Source organism: Aquila chrysaetos, chromosome W (genome assembly GCF_900496995.4).
Source record: "Aquila chrysaetos chrysaetos chromosome W, bAquChr1.4, whole genome shotgun sequence".
NCBI classification, from domain to species: Eukaryota; Metazoa; Chordata; class Aves; order Accipitriformes; family Accipitridae; genus Aquila; species Aquila chrysaetos.
The window spans coordinates 1,916,410-1,942,208 of record NC_054457.1 but is presented as its reverse complement, the minus strand read 5'-3'; the positions used below and the strand labels follow the sequence as shown (position 1 = coordinate 1,942,208).

Below are 25,799 nucleotides of genomic sequence, written 5' to 3'. Positions count from 1 at the left end.
GCCATACAGAATACTGAGCAGAAGTCAACACCGTTTTCATAAGCAATTTCCAGTCTCAAGGAGTCATAGTATAAGTTCCTCCAATTGCTTCCACTAGTCCCATTGTAAATGAATTGTGTAACCCATTTTCACGAATTGATTTCCATAATTCTTTTATCATTTCATAAGGCAAACCGTCATGCTGTGGTGGAGTATGGGGTTTGTATATAACAGGAAAAGTGAACATGGTATCACCTTGCTGTAGAGCTTTTTCTCGAGAGCGTTGCATCAAGCTATGTGTATTTTTTCCCAAATCATTAAGTGAATTGTCACATTTAGTATCAAAGTCTGGTAAGGGCGGAGCTGAAGGCACTATAATGTTTTTTCCGCACCACTGTAAAGCAGGAGCCACAGGATTAGACAGAGGCATAGAGTCAGAGGGATTAGTAGGAGAAGGAGATACAGGCAGTGCAGCAAAGCCAGGTTCCGTTTTAAGTTCTGCAAACCCTGGAAAGGGAGTACCAGGCGATTGGGGTGGGGGGGTGGGGGACAGCGGCGGCACGGCGGCGGCCGCGGCAGGCGGCGAAGCGGGTGCGAAAGCGGCGGGAGGCAGCGGCGGGGTGGCGGGGACCTGTATGCGGTGGTGAGGGTCGGCGACCCCGCGGAGCCCGTGCTGCCCGCCCGCTGCCTGCCTGTCTGCCTGCCGGCGGGCTGTGTGCGTTAACGGTGTTAGTGCAGGCGGTGGTGGAGATAATGAAGGATATAAATCTGGCTCTTTTTCAGAGTCCACCCTGCCTGATACAAAAGAATTATTATCAGAATCAGAATCCTGCTCATTAACGGCCTGCTTACAGACTGTCTCCTCAAAAGCAGTATCAGGTTGTATTGGTATGATTTTTGCTGCCAGCTCTAAATGCACCAGCGCAGCATAAAATAAATCTCCATGTCATAATTAAATGTTCTGATACACCAAAGGCCAAAGTTTTTCGTGTTTGTAAATATTCCCCGACTCTTTCCCAAACCTCGGTATCAAAAGTTCCCTCTGTGGGAAACCAGTTACAATTATCCTTTACCCACATTAAAAGCGAAGCAATTTGTCCCTCTGTTATTTTACACCCAGAGGCCCGTAAAATCTGCTGCAAAACGTCTAAGTAGAGCTTATGCTCCTGGGAAACTGATTGTCCCATGCTACCGCAATCTCGCAACTCACCCGTTCCGCAGGGGTTGCTGTTACCTATTTTTCTCGGAGTCGTGGCCACTTCTTCAGAACTCTCCCCATTAGATTACATGGTCTCCGCAGTGAAGGGGAATCACCTCTTCTTTTCTCAATCACGTCATTTTCTTCTCTTAATCGTGCGGGCTTCTTCTCTATCACGTCGTCTTCTTCTCTCTATCACGTCGTCTTCTTCTCTCGATCACGTCGGGGTCACCATCTGCGGAGACTCAATTAAGCGCTCAAACTCTCTGTGCAAGATTTCCCTTTATTTCACAAAAGAATCCAACTTATATATGTTTCAACAAAGATCCAGAAAGTACTAACGGCTCACAGCCAATACTACTAGCACAGGAGGGCATATCTGGCCCAGCTGGGATGTTTGCCAGTCCTCAGAACAGTTAAAGATAAAAACATTCCATAGACATACTCGTGACTGCCTTCAGCCACATCTTCCCAGGCCTACACAAGGCCATCCTCCAACCTGACCTTGTGAAACTAGTTCTTCAAGGCTTGGCAAACATGCAGCACGACAAATTCTAACGGTCAGTTCTGAAAACAAATGCCAGGTGTTCCGAGCTGCTCCCACAAGTTCATCACACATTATTTCTGCCGCTTCATCCTCAGGGGGAGGACTCATCGCACTCTTCCCCTGCTCCAGCGTGGGGTCCCTCCCATGGGAGACAGTCCTCCATGAACTTCTCCAATGTGGGTCCTTCCCACGGGCTGCAGTTCTTCACGAACTGCTCCAGCATGGGTCCTTTCCACGGTGTGCAGTCCTTCAGGAGCACACTGCTCCAAGCGTGGGTCCCCCACCGGGTCACAAGTCCTGCCAGAAAACCTGCTCCAATGTGGGCTCCTCTCTCCACAGATCTGCAGGTCCTGCCAGGAACCTGCTCCAGTGCGGGCTTCCCATGGGGTCACAGCCTCCTTTGTGCACCCACCTGCTCCGGCGTGGGGTCCTCCATGGGCTGCAGGTGGATATCTGCTCCACCGTGGACCTCCATGGACTGCAGGGGGACAGCCTGCCTCACCATGGTCTTCACCATGGGCTGCAGGGGAATCTCTGCTCCAGCGCCTGGAGCATCTCCTCCCCCTCCTTCTTCACTGACCTTGGTGTCTGCAGGGTTGTTTCTCTTACATGTTCTCATTCCTCTCTCCGGCTGCTGTTTCTGTGAGTCCTGCAACTTTTTTCCCTTCTTAAAAATGTTATCACAGAGGCGCTACCACTATCGCTGATTGGCTCGGCCTTGGCTGGCGGTGGGTCCGTCTTAGAGCCGGCTGGTATTGGCTCTGTTGGACACAGGGGAAGCTTCCAGCAGCTTCTTACAGAAGCCACCCCTGTAACCCCCCCTGCTACTAAAACCTTGCCACACAAAGCCAATACACTCTCCTAATATACAGTTAGTATATGTAATTAGTTAGGTGATCAAGTTTTGTTGATTTTTAAAAAGGGGGCAACTCCAATTAATAAATTCTACCAGATTACATGTTGAGCCTCCTGAACTTGGGAGTGACATAACCACTACCATCCATGGCAGGATTACACTGTCCTCCCCACAGTCCCTCATACTGTGCTGTGTGACATGAGACAGTGTGATGAGTCTGAGAGAAAATTTAAGACATGGATCTGATCACAAATGCAAAGATGCACAGGTTTTGAACAGAAATTTAATCCTGTTCCATTTAATTTACAAGTCTTTTTATTATATTCCTGCTCGTACAGCAGTCATGCTAGGCTGTTGTTTGTCTGAGTGTGTGAGCCAAGTGGAGGGGGAAGGATCTCCGGGTGGGCAGGCAGATGTTTGGGGTGACAAGACCTGCTGGGGCCAGATTCATGGAGTGGCTCAAAAAGGAGCCCCATGTCACCTTGAACAAGGCTGCTGGAAAAACTCAACCAGGAAATGTAGCAGCTGGGAAGAGGGCTATGGAAATCCCAACCTTAAAGGATAATTTCCATACTGGGGCGTGCGGAGTTGGAAATGCAGAGATGCAGGATGAGCCTCCCTGAAACCTGCAATCTGCCAAAGCATGGTGGCAAAGAGGAAAAAGGAAGAATAAATAAGGGAAAAACAATGTCTGTCTTTGAAAACTCTGAGATTTTTGCTAGAATTCAGAGAGAAACTGAGGTGGGGTTTCCCTGTGGGCATCCAGAACCGTGACGAGGTGCTTTGAAATGCCCCTTGTTCAGTCGTCTGAGAAGAGCAAAGGGATGTGCATCTCCATGGAGAAAACTGTGCAATTTCTGTCTGCTTTAGAAATGTCACTCCAGTCATACTTTCTCCAATGTTTTCCTAGAGGAATACATGCAGTCGCTGGAATGTTTGTGCTTTTCTAACATTCTTGCTTGGTGGATCATCGCCTCTGGTACTTAGATGTTTCAGAATGAGAGAAAATAAATAGTGGTCAAAACTTGGCAGGAATTGATCCACAACAGGGATTACCTAAACCCTTTGCTGTTCCATGTATCATTTAAAGAGGCAGCTTGTTGTAGGTAAAATAAATTTATCTAGCCCAGTGGGATTATTGGGGCAACTGTCTCTATCAGGACATGATGCTGGAAGTGAGAGGCTCATCAGCTGGCAATGGCACAGGAAGAAAGATCTGGTTACAGGACAACCAGGGACTGGAAATGAGAAAGGCAAGTGTGGTGCCACACTGTATGTAGTGAAGTATTTTCAGTGGTGGTGAGAAATTTTTAATGCTACTGTGCAAATCTTTGGTGAGACATCAGCTGGAATAGCTTGTGCAATTCTGGATGCTAACTTGCAAGGATGAGGAGTCACACCTAGGACATATGAAGGGGAGGGCTGTCAAGGCCTTCAGAAACATGAACAGTGCATGTGATAGGAAGAGGGAAGCAGTTTAGAGACGAAAGAAGCAACATCCCTTTTAGAAAGGTACAAGCCAGTCCTAGTTTAAAAGTTGTATAGCTATTTGAGTGATGATGAGTCTGAAGTACCAAGCTTTAAGACATTGGTCTTGTCAGGTGTAGTGCCATATTCATGTGGAAATACAGCTTATGGTTTTGGAACTGGTTTGCACTAGGAAGTCTGGGCATGGTCATGGGGCCTTGCAGGCATCTATATGCAAGCACCTAACTTGGAGAAGTTGTCTTCCCTCTGCTGCATAGCTCAGATTCTTTCACTAGCTTGCAAAATTGTGCGCAGAGTCATTTTCTTCCTTATGTATGTCATGTAACCAATTGTCTAGTTGGCTAAGTTGAGCCAGTGTATTCCCAGCTCACGCAGGAAGTGCTAGTACCACCCTCACATCTAACAAACCAGCAATCCCCAGGCTGTGGTTATGCTTATTCCAGCCTGGAGGTGTTTGAGACTGTTAAGGACACCAGCTCTATGCCTCACACTAGTGCTAGTGCCTGTGGTTTTACCACTGACTTCTGCAGGCTTGAAATCGTCATTCTCAAAAATCATGGCCTGGTACCTTAGTATTGGGTGCCCCTTCCTCTCTGGTGTTTTGACTGGGCTTTTTGTTTTGTTATTGAAAGTGGTTGTCCTAGTTTCAGCTGGGATAGAGTTAACTGTCTCCCTAGTAGCTGGTACGGTGCTATGTTTTGAGTTCAGTATGTGAGGAATGTTGATAACACTGATGTTTTCAGTTGTTGCTAAGTAGTGTTTAGTCTAATGTCAAGGATTTTTCAGCTTCTCATGCCCAGCCAGCGAGAAAGCTGGAGGGGCACAAGAAGTTGGCACAGGACACAGCCAGGGCAGCTGACCCAAACTGGCCAACGGGGTATTCCATACCATGTGACGTCCCATCTAGTATAGGAACTGGGAAGTGGGGGCGGGGAATCACCGCTGGGGGACTAGCTGGGTGCCGGTCGGCGGGTGGTGAGCAATTGCACTGTGCATCATTTGTACATTCCAATCCTTTCATTATTGCTGTTGTCATTTTATTAGTGTTATCATTATCATTATTAGTTTCTTCTTTTCTGTTCTATTAAACTGTTCTTATCTCAACCCGTGGGTTTTGTTTCTTTTTCCCGATTTTCTCCCCCATCCCACTGGGTGGGGGGGGAGTGAGTGAGCGGCTGCGTGGTGCTTAGTTGCTGGCTGGGGTTAAACCACGACAGTCCATTTTGGTGCCCAACGTGGGGCACGAAGGGTTGAGATAACGACAAACCTGACCAGAGCTCGTTAAAACAAATTTGTTATAAGCATTCATTATATTGGTCTAATAGTCGCTGGTCACTATGTTGATTTATGTGTTCTTAGAGTTGTTGCTCTGGTTTTTAAAGTTCTGTTATGCATCACCTCGCTTGCTGTATGTAGTCCCTCTTCTGCTGCTTATCATCCGTGGGAGGTGGATTAAGGTTTTCGCTTTGATGTATTGTATAACACTGGTTTATGGTATGATAAAGTCATCGGTTGTGGGATTAATCCGGTATTTGCACTCAGCATTGTCACCTTTATACTGCGGGAGCCATCTGTGGGAAACTATTCATAATTATACCATTTACCTTTCCTCCTTGGAAAACCAGTCTGAGTGGGATACCTTTCATCTCCTCTCCTTTCTCCTTCAGTCCAGTTACAATGGTGTTTGGGAATTTTGAAAAATTTGAATACTCTTGGGATGTTGAGACCAGTACGGTCCTAGCCCTACTGCTGGGAATTAGCATACTCCTGAATGTGGTTCAGCTCTTGTTTAAGGTTAAACAACTATTTAAGAAGATCACCCAGAGGTCTGCCCCGAGGCTGGATAATGATGAGTGGCAGGGTGTGTGGGGTAGTATGGGCAAGTACCTAGAAAAGTGGGCACCTCCAATGTTTTGGAAATTCACCCCTGAACAAGTGCAGAATCCAGAAGAACTAGTAAAATATTTGGAAAAGGTATGCTGTCACCCTGGCAGCTCCAGAGAGATACAAATCACTGCAACGTGCTGGGGCCTGGCCCATGCCTATCGAGCCCTGTTCGACACAACTCAGCACCCTCAAGGGGAAGAGAAGGTCTCTGGACCTAACAACAAAACGATGAGCATTGCGGTCACCCAAACCCCGGCAATGGGCGCTGCGGCTCCTCCAGCCCCGGCGAGGAGCATTGCGGCCACCCAGACCTTGGTGACAGGCACTGTGACCCCTCCAGCCCCGGCAACGAGAACTGTGGCTACCCAAACCTCAGCAACAGGCACTGCGGTCCCTCCAGCCCCAGCGACGAGCACTGCTGCAACCCAAACCTTGGCGACAGACGCTGCTACCCAAACCTTGGCGACAGACGCTGCGGTTATCCAAAACCCGGCAAGCGATACTGCAAATGAACCAGCGGATCAACCTGCACCAGTATCAGTTGCCCCCGTACAGAAAAAGAAATATACAAAAAAACCAGCTTGCTTAGCAAAGGATGAAGGTGAACCAGGGTCATCATGGGAACAGGAAGAAGAGGCAGAAACAGAGGTAATAACCCGGTCCCTATCCTTGAGTGAGCTGCGGGATATGCGAAAAGATTTTGGCCGCCGTATAGGTGAGCATATTATCACCTGGCTCCTCCGATGCTGGGACAATGGGGCTAATAGCTTGGAATTAGAAGGTAGGGAAGCCAAGCAGCTGGGATCGCTTGCCAGGGAAGGTGGCATTGACAAGGCAATTGGAAGAGGAACACAAGCCATCAGCCTCTGGAGGCGACTCCTGTCAAGTGTGAAGGAAAGGTACCCCTTCAAGGAAGATGTTATATGTCAATCAAGCAAGTGGACCACCATGGAAAAAGGTATCCAATATCTGAGGGAATTAGCTGTGCTAGAGACGATTCATCATGACCCGGACAACCCACAATTACCCAAAGATCCAGACGAAGTCCAATGCACACGACCCATGTGGCGGAAATTTGTACGTAGCGCACCATCGTCCTATGCCACCTCACTCGCAATAATGACCTGGAAAGACGAAGAGGCACCGAGAGTGGATGAAGTGGCTCACCAACTCCGTCAATACGAAGAAAATCTCTCCTCCTCCCTACAAGCCTGCATTTCCGCTGTGGAGAAGCTGTCCGAGGATTTCCAGCAATTCAAAGAGGATATGTCCTATTGCCCACCTGTAAGGACCAATGTCTCAGCTATTAGGAGTGAGCGCTCCTCTACCCAAGAGAGAGAATATAGAAGGTACACACCGCGAGGTGCCCTGTGGTTTTACCTATGTGATCATGGAGAGGACATGAGGAAATGGGATGGAAAACCTACCTCGGTCCTAAATGCACGGGTACGTGAGCTGTGAGGAAAAACCACCACAAAAGGGGATTCTACCAGGAAAAATGCCGCTCCAGTTTCCAAACAGAGTAGAAGGGCTGATCTTATTTCTGATCCTCTTGAAGGGACTTCTGAGCCAATTTTATGAGAAGTGAATACCGGATACTCTGGCCAGAATTAGAGGGGCCCTGCCTCCAGCCAGGTGGAGGAAAGGGATAACCGGGTCTATTGGACTGTGTGGATTCGATGGCCTGGCACGTTAGACCCACAGGAGTACAAGGCTGTAGTAGACATCGGTGCACAGTGCAGTCTAATGCCATTAAGTTATAAAGGGGCAGAACCCATTTGTATTTCTGGTGTGACAGGGGGATCCCAAGAGTTAACTGTATTGGAAGCTGAAGTAAGCCTAACTGGGAATGAATGGCAGAAACACCCCATTGTGACTGGTCCGGAGGCTCCGTGTATCCTTGGCATAGACTAGCTCAGGAGAGGGTATTTTAAGGACCCGAAGGGGTATCGATGGGCTTTTGGTATAGCTGCCTTGGAGACGGAGGGAATTGAACAGCTATCTACCCTGCCTGGTCTCTCTCAAGACCCTTCGGTTGTGGGGTTGCTGAGGGTCTGTCCTGGGTTCAGCTGGGATAGAGTTAATTTTTACAGGAACCTGGGAGGTGGGGGGGCATAGCCGGGGCAGCTGACCTGAACTAGCCAAGGAGCTATTCCATACCATGTGACATCATGCTCAGTATATACATGGGGAGTGGGCCGGGGGGAGGGCTCTCCTGCTCTCTCTCGACTTTCGGTGGGGGAAGTGGCGGAGCGTCGGGTCCCGGGTGGTGAGCAGTTGCACTGTGCATCACTCTTTTCTGTATACTCTTTCATTAGTACCGTCGTTGTTGTTGTAACTTTTTTTGCGTTGTCCCAGTAAACTGCCCTTATCCCAACCCTCGAGGTTCCAGTTTTTTTTTCTTTTCTCTCCTCCGTCTCCCCCCTATCCCACCGGAGGGGGCGGGAGGAGTGAGCGAGCGGCTGCGTGGTCCTTTGTTACTGGCTGGGCTGAAACCACGACAGTCCTTTTTGGCACCCAACGTGGGGCACGAAGGGTTGAGATAACGACAGATCTGGCCAGAGCGTGTTGAAACAAATTTGTCATACGCATTCCTTATATTAGATAAATAGATGTTAGTCACAATGTTGATTAATTTGTTTACATGGTGGCGTTTTGTAGGTCCTTATATGCTCTATGTATTGCCTGTAGTTACGTTTCTCACCTCTGGGAGAGTGATTGGGATTATCATTTTGCTGTACTGGGCAATGTCGACTTGTGAAATGATTACATCACTGGTCATGAGGTTAAGCTGGTATCTGTATGAGGCAGTGATATCATTTCCATACTTTGGGCACCTTTTATCGGATTTTATTGGTAATTACAGCCAATCCATGGGGGAGTTAGGGGGGGATACTTCCCCCCGTCCGTTCGCCTCCCTTTTCTCCTTCCGACTAATTACAACAGCTTTTGAGAACTTTGAATATCCTTGGGATGCGCAAGCCACTGTGCTGTTAGTGCTATGCCTCCTGAATATGTTTCAGGTCTTGTTTAGGGCTACAAAAAGGCTCTTTAAGAGTACCACCCAGAGATCTGCCCCAAAGCTGGATATTCATGGGTGGCACGGCATGTGGGAGGATATGGGCAGGTATCTAGAGAACTTCTCACCCCCAGTGGCTTGGAAGTTCACTCCCGAACAACTACAGAACCCTCATGAAGTGGTAGAATATTTGAAAGAAAAATGCTGTGGCTATTCCAAAGACGTACAACTCGCTGCACTGTGCTGGGCCCTGGCCAGTATCTACCAAACACTGCTTGATATTATGCAGCACCCTCAGGGAGAAAAGGGGGAAAAGATGGAAAACAGGGCAGCAGGCACCGTGGCTACCCCTACCCCAGCAACAGGCACCGTGGCTACCCCTGCCCCGGCAACAGGCACCGTGGCTACCCCTACCCCGGCAGCAGGCACCGTGGCTACCCCTACCCCGGCAACAGGCAGCGCGGCTACCCCAACCGCAGTGACGGATACTGCAGCTAAACCAGAGAACCAACCTGTGCCGGTATCAGTCGCCCCTGTACAGAAAAAGAAACACACAAAGAAATCAGTTCGCTCAGTGAGAGATGAAGATGAACCAGGGTCATCACGAGAACAGGAGGAAGAGGCAGAACCTGAAATAATCACCCGATCTCTATCCCTGAGTGAGTTGCGTGACATGCGAAAAGATTTTAGCCGCCACCCAGGTGAGCACATTGTTACCTGGCTGCTCCGATGCTGGGATAATGGGGCTAGTAGTGTGGAATTAGAGGGTAAGGAAGCCAAGCAGCTGGGATCTCTATCTAGGGAAGGGGGCATCGACAAGGCGATTGGGAGAAAAACACAAGTCCTCAGCCTCTGGAGGCGACTTCTGTTAGGTGTGAAGGAAAGATACCCCTTCAAGGATGAAGTTACATGTCACCAAGGCAAGTGGACCACCATGGAGAGAGGTATCCAGTACCTGAGGGAATTAGCTGTGCTGGAGGTGATTTATAATGATCCAGAAAATGCGCAGTCACCCATAGACCCAGATGAAGTCCAATGCACACAACCCATGTGGCGGAAGTTTCTACGAAGTGCACCACCAACCTATGCCAACTCATTGGCAGTAATGTCCTGGAAAGAAGGCCATGGACAAACGGTGGATGAATTGGCTGTCCAACTCCGGCAGTACGAAGGAAGTCTCTCTTCCTCCCTACGGGCCTGTGTCTCGGCTGTAGAGGAATTGTCCCGAGAGTTCCAGCAATTCAAAGTGGATATGTCTTCCTCCCCACCTGTACAGGCCCGCATCGCAGCTATTGGGAGTAAGCATTCCTCTGCCCAAGAGAGAGGAGAGAGAAAGTACACACGACGGGCTAACCTGTGGTTTTACCTGCGTGACCATGGAGAGGACATGAGGAAGTGGGATGGAAAACCTACCTCAGTCCTGGATGCACAGGTACGGGAGTTGCGAGAAAAAGCAACCAGGAAAGAGGATTCTTCTTGGAAAACTGCTGCTCCAGTTTCCTGTGAGGAGTCCCCCAGATGCAGTAGATGGGCTGATCACATTTCTGATCCTCTTGAAGGGACTTCTGATTCACGGGTGCGAAAAGTGAGTAACGAATATTCTAACCAGGATTAGAGGGGCCCTGCCTCCAGCCAGGTGGAGGAGAGGGACAACCGAGTCTACTGGACAGTGTGGATTCGATGGCCTGGCACATCAGACCCACAGGAATATAAGGCTCTAGTAGACACTGGTGCACAATGCACCCTAATGCCATCAAGTGATAAAGGGGCAGAACCCATCTGTATCTCTGGTGTGACAGGGGGATCCCAAGAGCTAACCGTATTAGAAGCTGAAATGAGTCTAACCGGGAATGACTGGCATAAACACCCCATTGCAACTGGCCCAGAGGCCCCATGCATCCTTGGTATAGATTATCTCAGGAGGGGATATTTCAAGGACCCAAAAGGGTACCGTTGGGCTTTTGGTATAGCTGCATTGGAGACGGAGGAGATTGAACAGCTGTCTACGCTGCCTGGTCTCTCTCAAGACCCTTCGGTTGTGGGGTTGCTGAAGGTTGAAGAACAACAGGTGCCAATTGCTACCACGACGGTGCACCGGCGGCAATATCGCACCAACCGAGATTCCCTGATCCCCATCCATAAGCTGATTTGCCAATTGGAGAGTCAAGGAGTGATCAGCAAGACTCACTCACCCTTTAATAGTCCCATATGGCCCGTGCGGAAATCTAATGGGGAATGGAGACTAACAGTAGATTATCGTGGGCTGAATGAAGTTACGCCACTGCTGAGCGCTGCTGTGCCAGATATGTTAGAGCTTCAATATGAACTGGAATCAAAGGCAGCTAAGTGGTATGCCACAATGGACATTGCTAATGCATTTTTTTCCATCCCTTTGGCAGCGGAGTGCAGGCCACAGTTTGCCTTTACTTGGAGGGGTGTCCAGTACACCTGGAATCGACTGCCCCAGGGGTGGAAACACAGCCCCACTATTTGCCATGGACTGATCCAGGCTGCACTGGAAAAAGGTGAAGCTCCAGAGCACCTGCAATACATTGATGACATCATCGTATGGGGCAACACGGCAGAAGAAGTTTTTGAGAAAGGGAAGAAAATAATCCAAATCCTTTTGATGGCTGGTTTTGCCATAAAAGAAAGTAAGGTCAAGGGACCTGCACAGGAGATCCAGTTCTTAGGAGTAAAATGGCAAGACGGGCGTCGTCAGATCCCTATGGATGTGATCAACAAAATAGCAGCTATGTCCCCACCAACTAATAAAAAGGAAACACAAGCTTTCTTAGGTGTTGTGGGCTTTTGGAGAATGCATATTCCAAATTACAGTCAAATTGTAAGTCCTCTCTACCAAGTTACCCGGAAGAAGAATGATTTTAAATGGGGGCCTGAGCAACGACAAGCTTTTGAACAAATTAAGCGGGAGATTGTTCATGCAGTAGCCCTTGGACCAGTCCGGGCAGGACAAGATGTTATAAATGTGCTCTACACTGCAGCTGGGGAGAATGGCCCTACCTGGAGCCTCTGGCAGAAAGCACCTGGGGAGACCCGAGGTCGACCCCTGGGGTTTTGGAGTCGGGGATACAGAGGATCCGAGGCTCGCTATACTCCAACTGAAAAAGAGATATTGGCAGCATATGAAGGAGTTCGAGCCGCCTCAGAAGTGGTTGGTACTGAAACACAGCTCCTCTTAGCACCCCTACTGCCAGTGCTGGGCTGGATGTTCAAAGGGAGGGTCTCCTCTACACATCATGCAACTGATGCCACGTGGAGTAAGTGGGCCGCACTGATCACACAACGGGCTCGCATAGGAAACCCCAGTCGCCCAGGAATTGTGGAAGTGATCATGGACTGGCCAGAAGGCAAAGATTTTGGAATGTCGCCAGAGGAGGAGGTGACACGGGCTGAAGAGGCCCCGCTGTATAATAAACTGCCAGAAAATGAGAGGCAATATGCTCTGTTCACTGATGGGTCCTGTCGCATTGTGGGAAAACATCGGAGGTGGAAGGCTGCTGTATGGAGTCCTACACGACTAGTCGCAGAAACTGCTGAAGGAGAAGGTGAATCGAGTCAGTTTGCAGAGGTGAAAGCCATCCAGCTAGCGTTAGACATTGCTGAAAGAGAGAAGTGGCCAGTGCTCTATCTCTATACCGACTCATGGATGGTGGCAAATGCCCTATGGGGGTGGCTACAGCAATGGAAGAAGAGCAATTGGCAGCGCAGAGGTAAACTCATCTGGGCTGCCGCATTGTGGCAAGATATTGCTGTTCGGATAGAGAAGCTAGTGGTAAAAGTACGCCACGTAGATGCTCATGTACCCAAGAGTCGGGCCACTGAAGAACATCAAAACAACCAGCAGGCAGATCAGGCCGCCAAGATTGAAGTGTCTCAGGTGGACCTGGACTGGCAACGTAGGGGTGAGCTATTTATGGCTCAGTGGGCCCATGATACCTCGGGCCATCAGGGAAGAGATGCAACATATAGATGGGCTCGCGATCGAGGGGTGGACTTAACCATGGACACTATCGCACAGGTTATCCATGAATGTGAAACATGTGCTGCAATTAAGCAAGCCAAGCGACTGAAACCCCTGTCGTATGGAGGGCGATGGCTGAAATATAAACATGGGGAGGCCTGGCAGATTGACTATATCACACTCCCACGAACCCACCAAGGCAAGTGCCATGTGCTTACAATGGTGGAAGCAACCACTGGATGGCTGGAAACATATCCTGTGTCCCACGCCACTGCCCAGAACACTATCCTGGGCCTTGAAGAGAAAGTCTTATGGCAACACGGTACCCCAGAAAGAATCGAGTCAGACAACGGGACTCACTTCCGAAACAACCTCATAGACACCTGGGCCAAAGAACATGGCATTGAGTGGGTATATCACATCCCTTATCACGCACCAGCCTCCGGAAAAATCGAACGATACAATGGACTGCTGAAAACTACATTGAGAGCAATGGGGGGTGGAACTTTCAAACATTGGGATACACATTTAACAAAAGCCACCTGGTTAGTTAATACTAGAGGATCCACCAATCGGGCGGGCCCCGCCCAACCAAGACTTCCACATACTGTAGAAGGGGATAAAATTCCTGTAGTGCACATGAGGAGTATGTTAGGAAAGACAGTCTGGGTTAGTCCTCCCTCACGCAGAGACAAACCCATCCAAGGGGTGGTTTTTGCTCAGGGACCTGGGTACACCTGGTGGGTGATGCAGAAGGATGGGGAAGTTCGATGTGTACCTCAGGGAGATTTGATTTTGGGAGAGAATAGCCAGTGAACTAGGCTGTATGATATTTAACTGCTAAATAACCTGCCAATGTATGTCATTGTATCTATAGTGTCTATATGCCATATCAAGGGTATTACTGTAAGAATTACCCAAATGACTGAAGGATGGACTTTGAAACTGAGCCAAGAACAACAGTGATAGAACTTGAACTGGCGCCCAGCAATTTCCTCAAGATCAACCTCTTCGACCTGCAGACCAAGGGTGTGGGTTGCATCAAATGTACCAGCCAGAAGTTCCAGAGACAGCATACAACAACCCAACACCTCACACCATCTCTCTTATCCTGAAGAAGTGTTACAACAGATGGAGCCTCAAAGTCATGGACTAAATAAAATTGATGGACACATTGGAGGGATAACCCATTGACTAAGGGAATACTATTTGTATGTGTGTGTGTGTGTGGGGGGGTGTCCATATACATATATATCTATATATAAGACAAGGAAAGTGGTAGCGGTTGATTGGAAAATGTAAGATCTGGGCATGATGTAGATGGTATAGAATAAGGGGTGGATAATGTCCTGGGTTCAGCTGGGATAGAGTTAATTTTTACAGGAACCTGGGAGGTGGGGGGGCATAGCCGGGGCAGCTGACCTGAACTAGCCAAGGAGCTATTCCATACCATGTGACATCATGCTCAGTATATACATGGGGAGTGGGCCGGGGGGAGGGCTCTCCTGCTCTCGACTTTCGGTGGGGGAAGTGGCGGAGCGTCGGGTCCCGGGTGGTGAGCAGTTGCACTGTGCATCACTCTTTTCTGTATACTCTTTCATTAGTACCGTCGTTGTTGTTGTAACTTTTTTTGTGTTGTCCCAGTAAACTGCCCTTACCTCAACCCTCGAGGTTCCAGGTATTTTTTCTTTTCTCTCCTCCGTCTCCCCCCTATCCCACCGGAGGGGGGCGGGAGGAGTGAGCGAGCGGCTGCGTGGTCCTTTGTTACCGGCTGGGCTGAAACCACGACAGGGTCGAAGAACAACAAGTGCCATTTGCTACCTCAACAGTGCACCGGCGGCAATATCGCACCAGCCGAGATTCCCTGATCCCCATCCACAAGTTGATTCGCCAACTGGAGAGCCAAGGAGTGATCAGCAAAACTCGCTCACCCTTTAATAGTCCCATATGGCCAGTGCGAAAGTCTAACGGGGAGTGGAGACTAACAGTTGACTATCGTGACCTGAATGAAGTTATGCCACCGCTGAGTGCTGCCGTTCCAGATATGCTAGAACTTCAATACGAACTAGAGTCAAAGGCAGCCAAGTGGTATGCCACAATGGACATTGCTAATGCGTTTTTCTCAATCCCTCTGGCAGCAGAGTGTCGTCCACAATTTGCCTTTACTTGGAGGGGTGTCCAGTACACTTGGAATCGATTGCCCCAGGGGTGGAAACACAGCCCCACCATTTGCCATGGACTAATCCAGGCTGCACTGGAAAAAGGTGAACCTCCAGAACACCTGCAATACATTGATGACATCATTGTATGGGGCAACATGGTAGAAGAAGTCTTTGAGAAAGGGAAGAAAATAATCCAAATCCTTCTGAAAGCCAGTTTTGCCATAAAAGAAAGTAAGGTCAAGGGACCTGGCCAGGAGATCCAGTTTTTAGGAATAAAATGGCAAGATGGACATCGTCAGATCCTGATGGATGTGATCAACAAAATAGCAGCTATGTCTCCACCAACTAATAAAAAGGAAACACAGGCTTTCTTAGGTGTTGTGGGCTTTTGGAGAATGCATATTCCAAATTACAGTCTGATTGTAAGCCCTCTCTATCAAGTGACCCGGAAGAAGAATGATTTTAAATGGGGCCCTGAGCAACAGCAAGCCTTTGAACAAATTAAACGGGAGATTGTTCATGCAGTAGCCCTTGGACCAGTCCAGGCAGGACAAGATGTTAAAAATGTGCTCTATACTGCAGCTGGGGACAATGGCCCGACCTGGAGCCTCTGGCAGAAAGCACCCGGGGAGACCCAAGGCCGACCCCTGGGGTTTTGGAGTCGAGGATATTGAGGATCCGAGGCTCGCTATACTCCAACTGAAAAAGAGATATTGGCAGCATATGAAGGAGTTTGAGCTGCCTCAGAAGTGGTTGGTACTGAAACACAGCTCCTCTTAGCACCCCGACTGCCAGTGCTGGGCTGGATGTTCAAAGGGAGGGTCTCCTCTACACATCATGCAACTGATGCCACGTAGAGTAAGTGGATTGCACTGATCACACAATGGGCTCGCATAGGAAACCCCAGTCGCCCAGGAATTGTGGAAGTGATCATGGACTGGCCAGAAGGCAAAGATTTTGGAATGTCGCCAGAGGAGGAGGTGACGTGTGCTGAAGAAGCCCCGCTGTATAATAAACTGCCAGAAAATGAGAGGCAATATGCCCTGTTCACTGATGGGTCCTGTCGCATTGTGGGAAAGCATCGGAGGTTAAGGCTGCTGTATGGAGTCCTGCAAGACAAGTTGCAGAAACTGCTGAAGGAGAAGGTGAATCGAGTCAGTTTGCAGAGGTGAAAGCCATCCAGCTAGCGTTAGACATTGCTGAAAGAGAAAAGTGGCCAGTGCTCTATCTCTATACTGACTCATGGATGGTGGCAAATGCCCTATGGGGGTGGTTACAGCAATGGAAGCAGAGCAACTGGCAGCGCAGAGGCAAACCCATTTGGGCTGCCGCACTGTGGCAAGATAATGTGTCCCAGCTAGAGAATCTGGTTGTAAAAGTACGTCATGTAGATGCTCATGTACCCAAGAGTTGGGCCACTGAAGAACATCAAAACAACCAACAGGTGGATCAGGCTGCCAAGATTGAAGTGGCTCAGGTGGACCTGGACTGGCAACATAAGGGTGAGCTATTTATGGCTTGGTGGGCCCATGATGCTTCAGGCCATCAGGGAAGAGATGCAACATATAGATGGGCTCGTGACCGAGGGGTGGACTTGACCATGGACACTATCGCACAGGTTTTCCATGAATGTGAAACATGTGCTGCAATTAAGCAAGCCAAGCAGTTAAAGCCCCTGTGGTATGGAGGGCGATGGCTGAAATATAAACATGGGGAGGCCTGGCAGATTGACTATATCACACTCCCACAAACTCGCCAAGGCAAGCGCTATGTGCTTACAATGGTGGAAGCAACCACCGGATGGCTGGAAACATATTCTGTACCCCATGCCACCGTCCGGAACACTATCCTGGGCCTTGAAAAGCAGGTCTTGTGGCAACATGGCACCCCAGAGAGAATTGAGTCAGACAACGGGACTCATTTCCGAAACAACCTCATAGACACCTGGGCCAAAGAACATGGCATTGAGTGGGTGTATCACATCTTCTATCATGCTCCAGCCTCTGGGAAAATTGAGCGATACAATGGACTGTAAAAGACTACATTGAGAGCAATGGGGGGTGGAACTTTCAAACATTGGGATACACATTTAGCAAAAGCCACCTGGTTAGTCAACACCAGAGGATCTGCCAATCGGGGTGGCCCTGCCCAGTCAGAATTTTTACGTACTGTAGAAGGGGATAAAGTCCCTGTAGTGCACATAAAAAATATGTTAGGGAAGACAGTCTGGGTTACTCCTGCCTCAGGCAAAGGTAAACCCATTCGTGGGATTGCTTTTGCTCAAGGGCCTGGGTGCACTTGGTGGGTGATGCGAAAAGACGGGGAAGTCCGATGTGTGCCTCAAGGGGATTTGGTTTTAGGTGAGAATAGCCAGAATTAACCTATATGATATTAGTTGCTATATAACCCTGCTACTGTATGTTATCATTACTATAATTGTTATATGCTATATTCGTAGTACTATAGTAAGAATCACTTAGATCAAGCAAGAAAGAACTGTGATAAAACTGAGCAAAGCGCAGTAGTGATGGAACCAGAACTGACTCCAGCATGCAACAATCCAATGGTGCACACCATCCTCCTGCTGCATCCAGTGTCAACTGCTCATCATGCTGCACTGAAGCCCAATTCTGCTCTACCGACTGAGAGGACTTTACACCATCCCTGCTGCCCAGAAAGACTGGTATGACAGATGGAGCCCAGAGTCAGGAACTAAATGAACTAAACGAACATTTAATGAACATAACCCATAAACTAAAGGAATGATATCTCTGTGTGTGTATACATATATATATATATATAATTGTTCATATGTCTCAAAGGGATGGAAAAGGTGATGATGATTGACCAGGATGTAACTAAAGGTATGGGAACTGAGCATGACGTCAATGGTATAGAATAAGGGGTGGATACTGTCCTAGTTTCAGCTGGGATAGAGTTAACTGTCTTCCTAGTAGCTGGTACAGTGCTATGTTTTGAGTTCAGTATGTGAAGAATGTTGATAACACTGATGTTTTCAGTTGCTGCTAGTAGTGTTTAGACTAATGTCAAGGATTTTTCAGCTTCTCATGCCCAGCCAGCAAGAAAGCTGGAGGGGCACAAGAAGTTGGCACAGGACACAGCCAGGGCACCTGACCCAAACTGGCCAACAGGGTATTCCATACTATGTGACATCACATCTAGTATATAAACTGGGAAGTGGGGGCGGGGAATCACCGCTGGGGGACTAGCTGGGTGCCGGTCGGCGGGTGGTGAGCAATTGCACTGCGCATCATTTGTACATTCCAATCCTTTCATTATTGCTGTTGTCATTTTATTAGTGTTATCATTATCATTATTAGTTTCTTCTTTTCTGTTCTATTAAACTGTTCTTATCTCAACCCGTGGGTTTTGCTTCTTTTTCCCGATTTTCTCCCCCATCCCACTGGGTGGGGGGGGAGTGAGTGAGCGGCTGCGTGGTGCTTAGTTGCTGGCTGGGGTTAAACCACGACATGGGAAATCTTATCTCTTGTCTGAATGACTTCCATATCTGTGCTCAACGTTCTGTGATGGTGCTGTCTTTCCATGAATGTCTCCCTTGTCATTGTTAACATGGAACAAATATCCCTGGAAACAAACAAAACAAGGAAATATAGAAAATATTTGCTATAAAACAGAATTGTGTTTAAATTGAGGGTCTTCCCAAGGAGCTTATTAATACATGCTTAGAGCAGAGCATGCTTTGTCTAGCCCTGAACGTTGACTTTTCCTTCTGAATCCTAGCAGGATAAAGTGGTGGTTTTTTTTAAATGTCAGAGTCTCTTTCATGGACCTAAATCATGATAAGTCTTTTGTACAGAATGATTTAAAAGCTGAAATAGACTTAGAGCCTTAATGTCATGAATGTGCAGGACTTCTTGAAAAATTAGATTTTTAATTAGTTAACAGTATTTTATAATAGTCATTTATGAGGGTGGAGAGAAATGTTTGAGTATGCTTTTCTCAGTACCTGATCCACAGATCTGAGCATCAATCATATAGTATCTCCGGGGATGCAGTTTTGGGGACTAGCCCATGGTGTCATTTAAAGAACAGAACTTTTGCTTTTTATGAAGTTGTTCCAAGTGGCAGTTTTGGGACTAGATGTCTCAAGACACATGTAAAAAGAAGGTTTTTTGCATGCATGCTGGCTGCTCAAATCCAATCCAGAGGCTGCTGGTATACAGGTTGGGATATTTTGGCTTTGCTGTCTTTAGGAGAGTTAGGAGAGTGAAGAGGTGGGTTGTCTTCTTTAGGTGATTTTCACAGATGCTTATTACCGAATAGTAACAGGGCAAAGAGTTGACCTGGAGGTTGACTCTCCAGTGACCCTTAAAGTTGGAATAACTGAGAAGGCAGCAGTTACAGCAATAAAAGTTTCAAATGAGCTGAGGGCTGAGAAAGGGGAGATTGTTGCTTATAAGAACTGAACCAATGCCAGCAGAAAGCTGATACAGGAGCGACATGGGCGATATTATCTCCAGAACAGACATGACTCTGTTCCAGAGGCTGCAAAGTCAGACACTGGGTTTGCTTAAGGGCACATGAAGACAAAATACATCTTTTCTATACTACTGTAAACAGGGATCTTAAACAGGATAATTAACATTATTAGAATGAGCTATCTGCTTTGTGGAACTTCTCTGTGTATTTCTCAGCCAAGAACAGAAGAGTCTTTGAAAACATAATTTGCAGCAAGTTTGAAATGACTCAATGGCCAGAAAAAGAGAGGCTATGGGTGTACTTTCCACTGTGTGTAGAAATTGCTCAATCTAGATGATTTTTACCATGAGTAGGATCTTACTATGGAATGAGGATTTACAGGATGAAGTCAAGGCGAACACGTCCCAACCGTCCACTTAACTTCCAACCCAACATTTAGAGCTGTTTTTCATGACCTTCTGTATTTAAGGGTCATTACCACAAATACCAGAGGGTTGGGGGCAGATTCTGCCTTTTTATTATTATTTTTGAAGTCCTTAGGACATGAGTGAAGGGCAGCTCAATTGTGAGTCACGGCGGCAGACCATCTCCGAAGGCATTCTGATCGCTTGTGTCATGGTTTAACCCCAGCCAACAACTAAGCACCACGCAGCCGCTCACTCACTCCCCCCCCACCCAGTGGGATGGGGGAGAAAATCAGGAAGAGAAGTAAAACTCGTGGGTTGAGATAAGAACGGTTTAATAGAACAGAAAAGAAGAAACTAATAATGATAATGATAACACTAATAAAATGACAACAGTAATAATAAAAGGATTGGAATGTACAAATGATGCGCAGTGCAATTGCTCACCACCCGCCGACCGGCACCCAGCTAGTCCCCCAGCGGTGATTCCCCCCACCCCCACCCCCCCCCAGTTTATATACTAGATGTGATGTCACATGGTATGGAATACCCTGTTGGCCACTTTGGGTCAGGTGCCCTGGCTGTGTCCTGTGCCAACTTCTTGTGCCCCTCCAGCTTTCTCACTGGCTGGGCATGAGAAGCTGAAAAATCCTTGACTTTAGACTAAACACTACTTAGCAACAACTGAAAACTTCAGTATGTTATCAACATTCTTCTCATACTGAACTCAAAACATAGCACTGTACCAGCTACTAGGAAGAAAATTAACTCTATCCCAGCTGAAACCAGGAAAGATACCCATTTGTTTTGGTCTCGGTACTTTGATTAAGGCTTTGGGATTTGACTACTGATTTTGGATATGACCTTAGATCTCTGATTGATTCTGTTTGGTATTTTGACTTAGGCTCTGATATTTGACTTTCCAATCTTGATTTTTGTATATTGAAGATACTGATAATGGGAACAGGACAGTCAAGTGAAATCCCTAAAAAATCACCTCTGGGGTGTGTTTTAAAGCACTGGAAACAGCTGGGGGGTGTCCCAGGTGGTAACATGCGGAGAGAAGATTTGATTAAATATTGTAATCATTGGTGGCCTCCATATAAGCTCGATGAAGGGGAAAAGTGGCCTGTGAATGGGACACTAAATTATAACACCATGTTACAACTTATGTTATTTTTGAGACGTGAGCAGAAATGGGATGAAGTTATGTATTGTGATTTGTTCTTTACCTTAAAGAATCATCCTGAGTGGCAAAAGGATTGTGCAATTAATATGCCACCCAGTGATCCTTTTGTACTATCTTTGGAAAAAGAGAAAAAGAAAAAAGGTGACAATAAGCTCAAAAGGTGTTGTTCTGCATGCAGTATTGGGCAAAGATGTTTAAAGTTATATGAGCAAGAACGGGAGGATGATACTGAAATGATAATTGGACCCCGAAGGGCCCCACCTAGAGCTGCTCCCAGAAATAGTGATGAAAGAGAGCCCATGAGTAATCCTGTCGCAGGGCGAACGAGAGCTAAACAGAGCAAAGTTATTCAAGCTCCTCTTCGTCAGGTGCTTGGGACTAAGGGTGTGGCAACTATTAAAGTACCATTTTCTATTGTGGATTTAAATAATTGGAAAATAGCAGCTGGGAGCTATTGAGAAAACCCTGATCAAACAGCCCACGCTTTTGAAACAATGATTCAGACTCAGGATCCTGATTGGAAAGATGTACAAGTAATAATGGATGTACTTTTTGATAGTGCAGAAAGAGAAAAGATCCGGAGGGTTGCTAAAACCCAGGTAGAAGCACAAGTAGCTTCTGGAGTATTATAAGGAAGAGTGGAACAAAATTTTCCATCTACGGATCCCAGATGGGATCCTAATAATTTGGCTCAGAGAAGACTGCTAGATCAATATCAAAAATGGGTTCTATTCGGAATTAGAACTGCTATGCCTAAGGCAATTAACATGTCTAAACTATATGAAATTAAACAAGATAGAAAAGAGTCTCCCACTGAATTTCTGAGTAGATTAAAAGATGTTGCTAGGAAATATACTAATATGGATCCTGAGTCTGAAGAAGGAAAAGCTCAATTGACTCCTTTATTTATAGGACAATCCTCTGATGATATCAGAAGGAAATTACAAAAATTACAAGGAGCAGATTCTCGAGATTGGGGAAAATTATTAGAAGTTGCTTAGGTGGCATATAGAAATAGAGATGAATTACAGAGTAAAATAAATGCAAGGTTAGTAGCTGCTCTGGAAGTAGGAGCTGGTGTGGGATGAGGCAGAGGAGTTATTCCTCGAGGAAGGGGATGTGGTCGAGGAATGGGACTGACGTGTGGAAACAGACTCCACAATCAGTGAGATTGTAAAGTAGGTATGTTTATTCAGCGCTGGGCAGCACGGGGGGTAGTCCCACCAAAGTCGTGCGCGCCCGACTCGGCAGTTCGTTTCAAGTTTATACAGTCAAGTGTTACATATTCACAATACGCCTATACATATGCATGACCTGTCTCCGCTTCATATTAAAATTAGCTCCGAGAGGTCATTTCCATAGTCTCCTCTCAACTGCGCTTGCGCAGTGCCTCTTTATGGTGGTCGTCTGGTGGTCGCAGAGATGAAGATAGATGACTCCGTCACCGCTAGTAACCTTTTTTCTTGCGCAGGCTCAGTGATTTCTTGGTATTCACCCAAGCCGCAAGACCAGTCTTAGCTGGCTCTTGGGGCCTGCTCCTGCTTCTTATCAGGAACTGTCTCTGCCTTATTGGCTGGTTCTTAGGACCAGCTCTTCTTATCAAGGACTGTCTCTATGTCAGCTAATTTCAACAATGTAAGCGCTAAACATCATCTTTCATCCCCCTTTATTATGTCTACTGAGATTCTTTTGACTCCCCTTGTCTCAGTCCCCCCTTTTCTAGAAAATAGTAAATTCTTTTACTATATCTAATCCTAGTACTTCTAATACATTATTTCCCTATCTAGCATCCTCTCAAAGTATTTGTTGGTCTCGAGTTTTCGTCGTAACTGATTCTTTTTCCATTCACTGTAAGAGTCTCCTGTACTCCTACAGCACAAAAAGCCACATCGAACCACTATGCCAAGAACCACAGACAAGAGAATAATGATTATTATAGTGACAAACAATTGCTTCAACCATGTCAAATTTGGCAACCAGGAGGTTAATTTTTCTAATATGTCTGTCAAGTCCCAAGAAGTGTCATCTTGGGAAGCTTCATGTAGTATTCTAGTCTTTTCCCATATCTCTTCAAGATCTGTTTCAATTCATTGGTTTTGATTGATATAGGTACAGCAGGTTTGGTTTATAACTACACATAAGCCCCCTTCTTTTGCTAAAAGCATGTCCAATCCCATTCTATTTTGGAGTACTACTTTACTTAGGGATTGTATTTCCAGTTGCAGCCCTTGAATTGCATCAATTGTAGCTTTTTCTATAACCTCTAATGTAGCAGATATATTCACGATAGCTTTCTCCAACTCGCTTACCCCTAAAGAGGGGATTAGCCATCGGACAAAACTATGGTACCTAGTACCTCGAATAATTAGTGGGTTTTCAGTCCGTTTTACACGGAGCCAAGGTGTTCTCAAAAACCCTCGGGGAGGCGAAGCTCCCTCGAATATACTGATCTGAGGTGCAAGGTACCCCCGAACACAGTGTCCCTTCCAGTTCTGGGGTAAACTCTTTCTGGCCCTGCCATCCCCACAGAGCCACCAGTATCCGGGCCCTGTGTTGCATCTTGGACCGAGATGTGTCTCCCTTCTGTCTTGTTCTTGCCCCTTCTTTTCTGGCCCCCCTCTTTGGTTTCCGGATATAATAGAAACTGATAGTTAAGTTCAGTCCAAGACGTTCTAATTTTCCTTTATCAAAAGTTCCCAGATTTTCCGCAAGGCTACAATTATCCATGTCTCCCCAAATATTATCAGTAATATTTAAGCAACGGCCAGTAATTAAGACCTCTTTAGGGTCAGGTACCTCCAGATCAAAGCTGGGTCCCCGCTGGGTATTTCCCTTTCCATAAAGGCATAATCCATTCCTGTCTGGCCCATCTTTAATAAGAGATGTCCAATTTGTGGTTGGGACTCCTAGAAAGGGGAGTTTCATGTTCCCCTGAGGAAGGGGATTACATACATACCCAACAATCTGATAAATATAGTACTTTTGAGATACTCTCTGTCATATTTAAATAAGTATTTCGATCCCAAGCCTGCCCCTTGGGCAAGGTCCAACTCAGGAGCATGACAATCAATGTCTTACAAATTTGAGCTTCAAAGGTCCCTTTTCTTGTGAAGTCCATTGTCCTTTGGGTGCCTTCTTCACCCTAGTGTGATGGATCCAGGCGCTCTGTTCCTTGATCCTAATCGCGGTGAAGGAGGTAAGTAATACTTGAAATGATCCTTCCCACTGCGGCTCCAGAGTTTTTTCTGTAAGAGACTTTATATACACATAATCTCCTGGTTGTATATTATGTACAGGCCCATCCAAACCTCTCCCTCGAGTCCCTACCACATGCTTCCTGATTTTATTAAGTTGCTTACCTAATGCTACCATGTAAGAAGTCATAATTTCATCCCCCGCTTGTACAGACACCCCTCTCTGTATCCCATAGGGTTGTCCATACAGAATTTCAAAGGGGCTCAGTCCTTCTTTCGCCCTTGGTCTTGTTCGTATACGCAGAAGGGCTAAAGGGAGAGAGTGAGGCCATGTCAAATTTGCTTCTTCTCCCAATTTCACAATTTGCTGTTTGATTAAGTGGTTCATTTTTTCCACTTGACCACTCGACTGGGGGTGATATGGAGTATGAAGCTGCCAATCTATACCCAAATGGCGGCTAATTTGTTGTACTATTTTTGAGACAAAATGTGGTCCTCTGTCAGAGGATATGGTTGCTGGAACCCCAAAACGTGGTATTATCTCTTGTACCAGTATTTTAGTTACCTCCCGAGCTTTAGCCGTTCTTGTTGGGAATGCTTCTGGCCAACCTGAAAAGGTATCAGTTAATACCAATAAATATCGATACCCCCCCTTTTCTTGGAAGTTCTGTAAAATCAATTTGCCATTGTTGTCCAGGCCCATTGCCTTTTCCAATCTGACCCATTTCTGGCCTGGGGGTATGTATTGGCTTTGTGTGGCAAGGTTTTGGTAGCGGGGGGGGGTGTTACAGGGGTGGCTTCTGTAAGAAGTTGCTGGAAGCTTCCCCTGTGTTCGAGAGAGAGACAATACCAGCCGGCTCTAAGACGGACCCGCCGCCAGCCAAGGCCGAGCCAATCAGCGATAGTGGTAACGCCTCTGTGATAACATTTTTAAGAAGGAAAAAGTTGGGACAGGCAGTATACGGCAGCTGGAGAGAGGAGTGAGAACATGTAAGAGAAACAACCCTGCGGACACCAAGGTCAGTGAAGGAGGGGGAGGAGATGCTCCAGGCGCCGGAGCAGAGATTCCCCTGCAGCCCGTGGTGAAGACCATGGTGAGGCAGGCTGTCCCCCTGCAGTCCATGGAGGTCCACGGTGGAGCAGATATCCACCTGCAGCCCGTGGAGGACCCCACGCCGGAGCAGGTGGGTTCCTGAAGGAGGCTGTGACCCCGTGGGAAGCCCGCGCTGGAGCAGGCTCCTGGCAGGACCTGCGGATCTGTGGAGAGAGGAGCTGTCGTGGTTTCAGCCCAGCCGGTAACAAAGGACCACGCAGCCGCTCGCTCACTCCTCCCGCCCCCCTCCGGTGGGATAGGGGGGAGACAGAGGAGAGAAAAGAAAAAAAAACCTGGAACCTCGAGGGTTGAGATAAGGGCAGTTTACTGGGACAAC

At 47.2% G+C, this 25,799-nt stretch overlaps 1 protein-coding gene across 1 annotated transcript in view; it reads right to left on the bottom strand.

Annotated features, from left to right (window-relative positions):
• The window catches only part of LOC121232732, a 35,216-nt gene that overhangs the window by 1,537 nt on the left and 7,880 nt on the right, over nucleotides 1–25,799 (bottom strand). Inside the window, exon 2 of the mRNA XM_041121135.1 lies at nucleotides 611–770. Coding sequence (XP_040977069.1) covers nucleotides 611–770 — 160 coding nt within the window. The remainder of the gene's footprint in view (nucleotides 1–610; nucleotides 771–25,799) is intronic.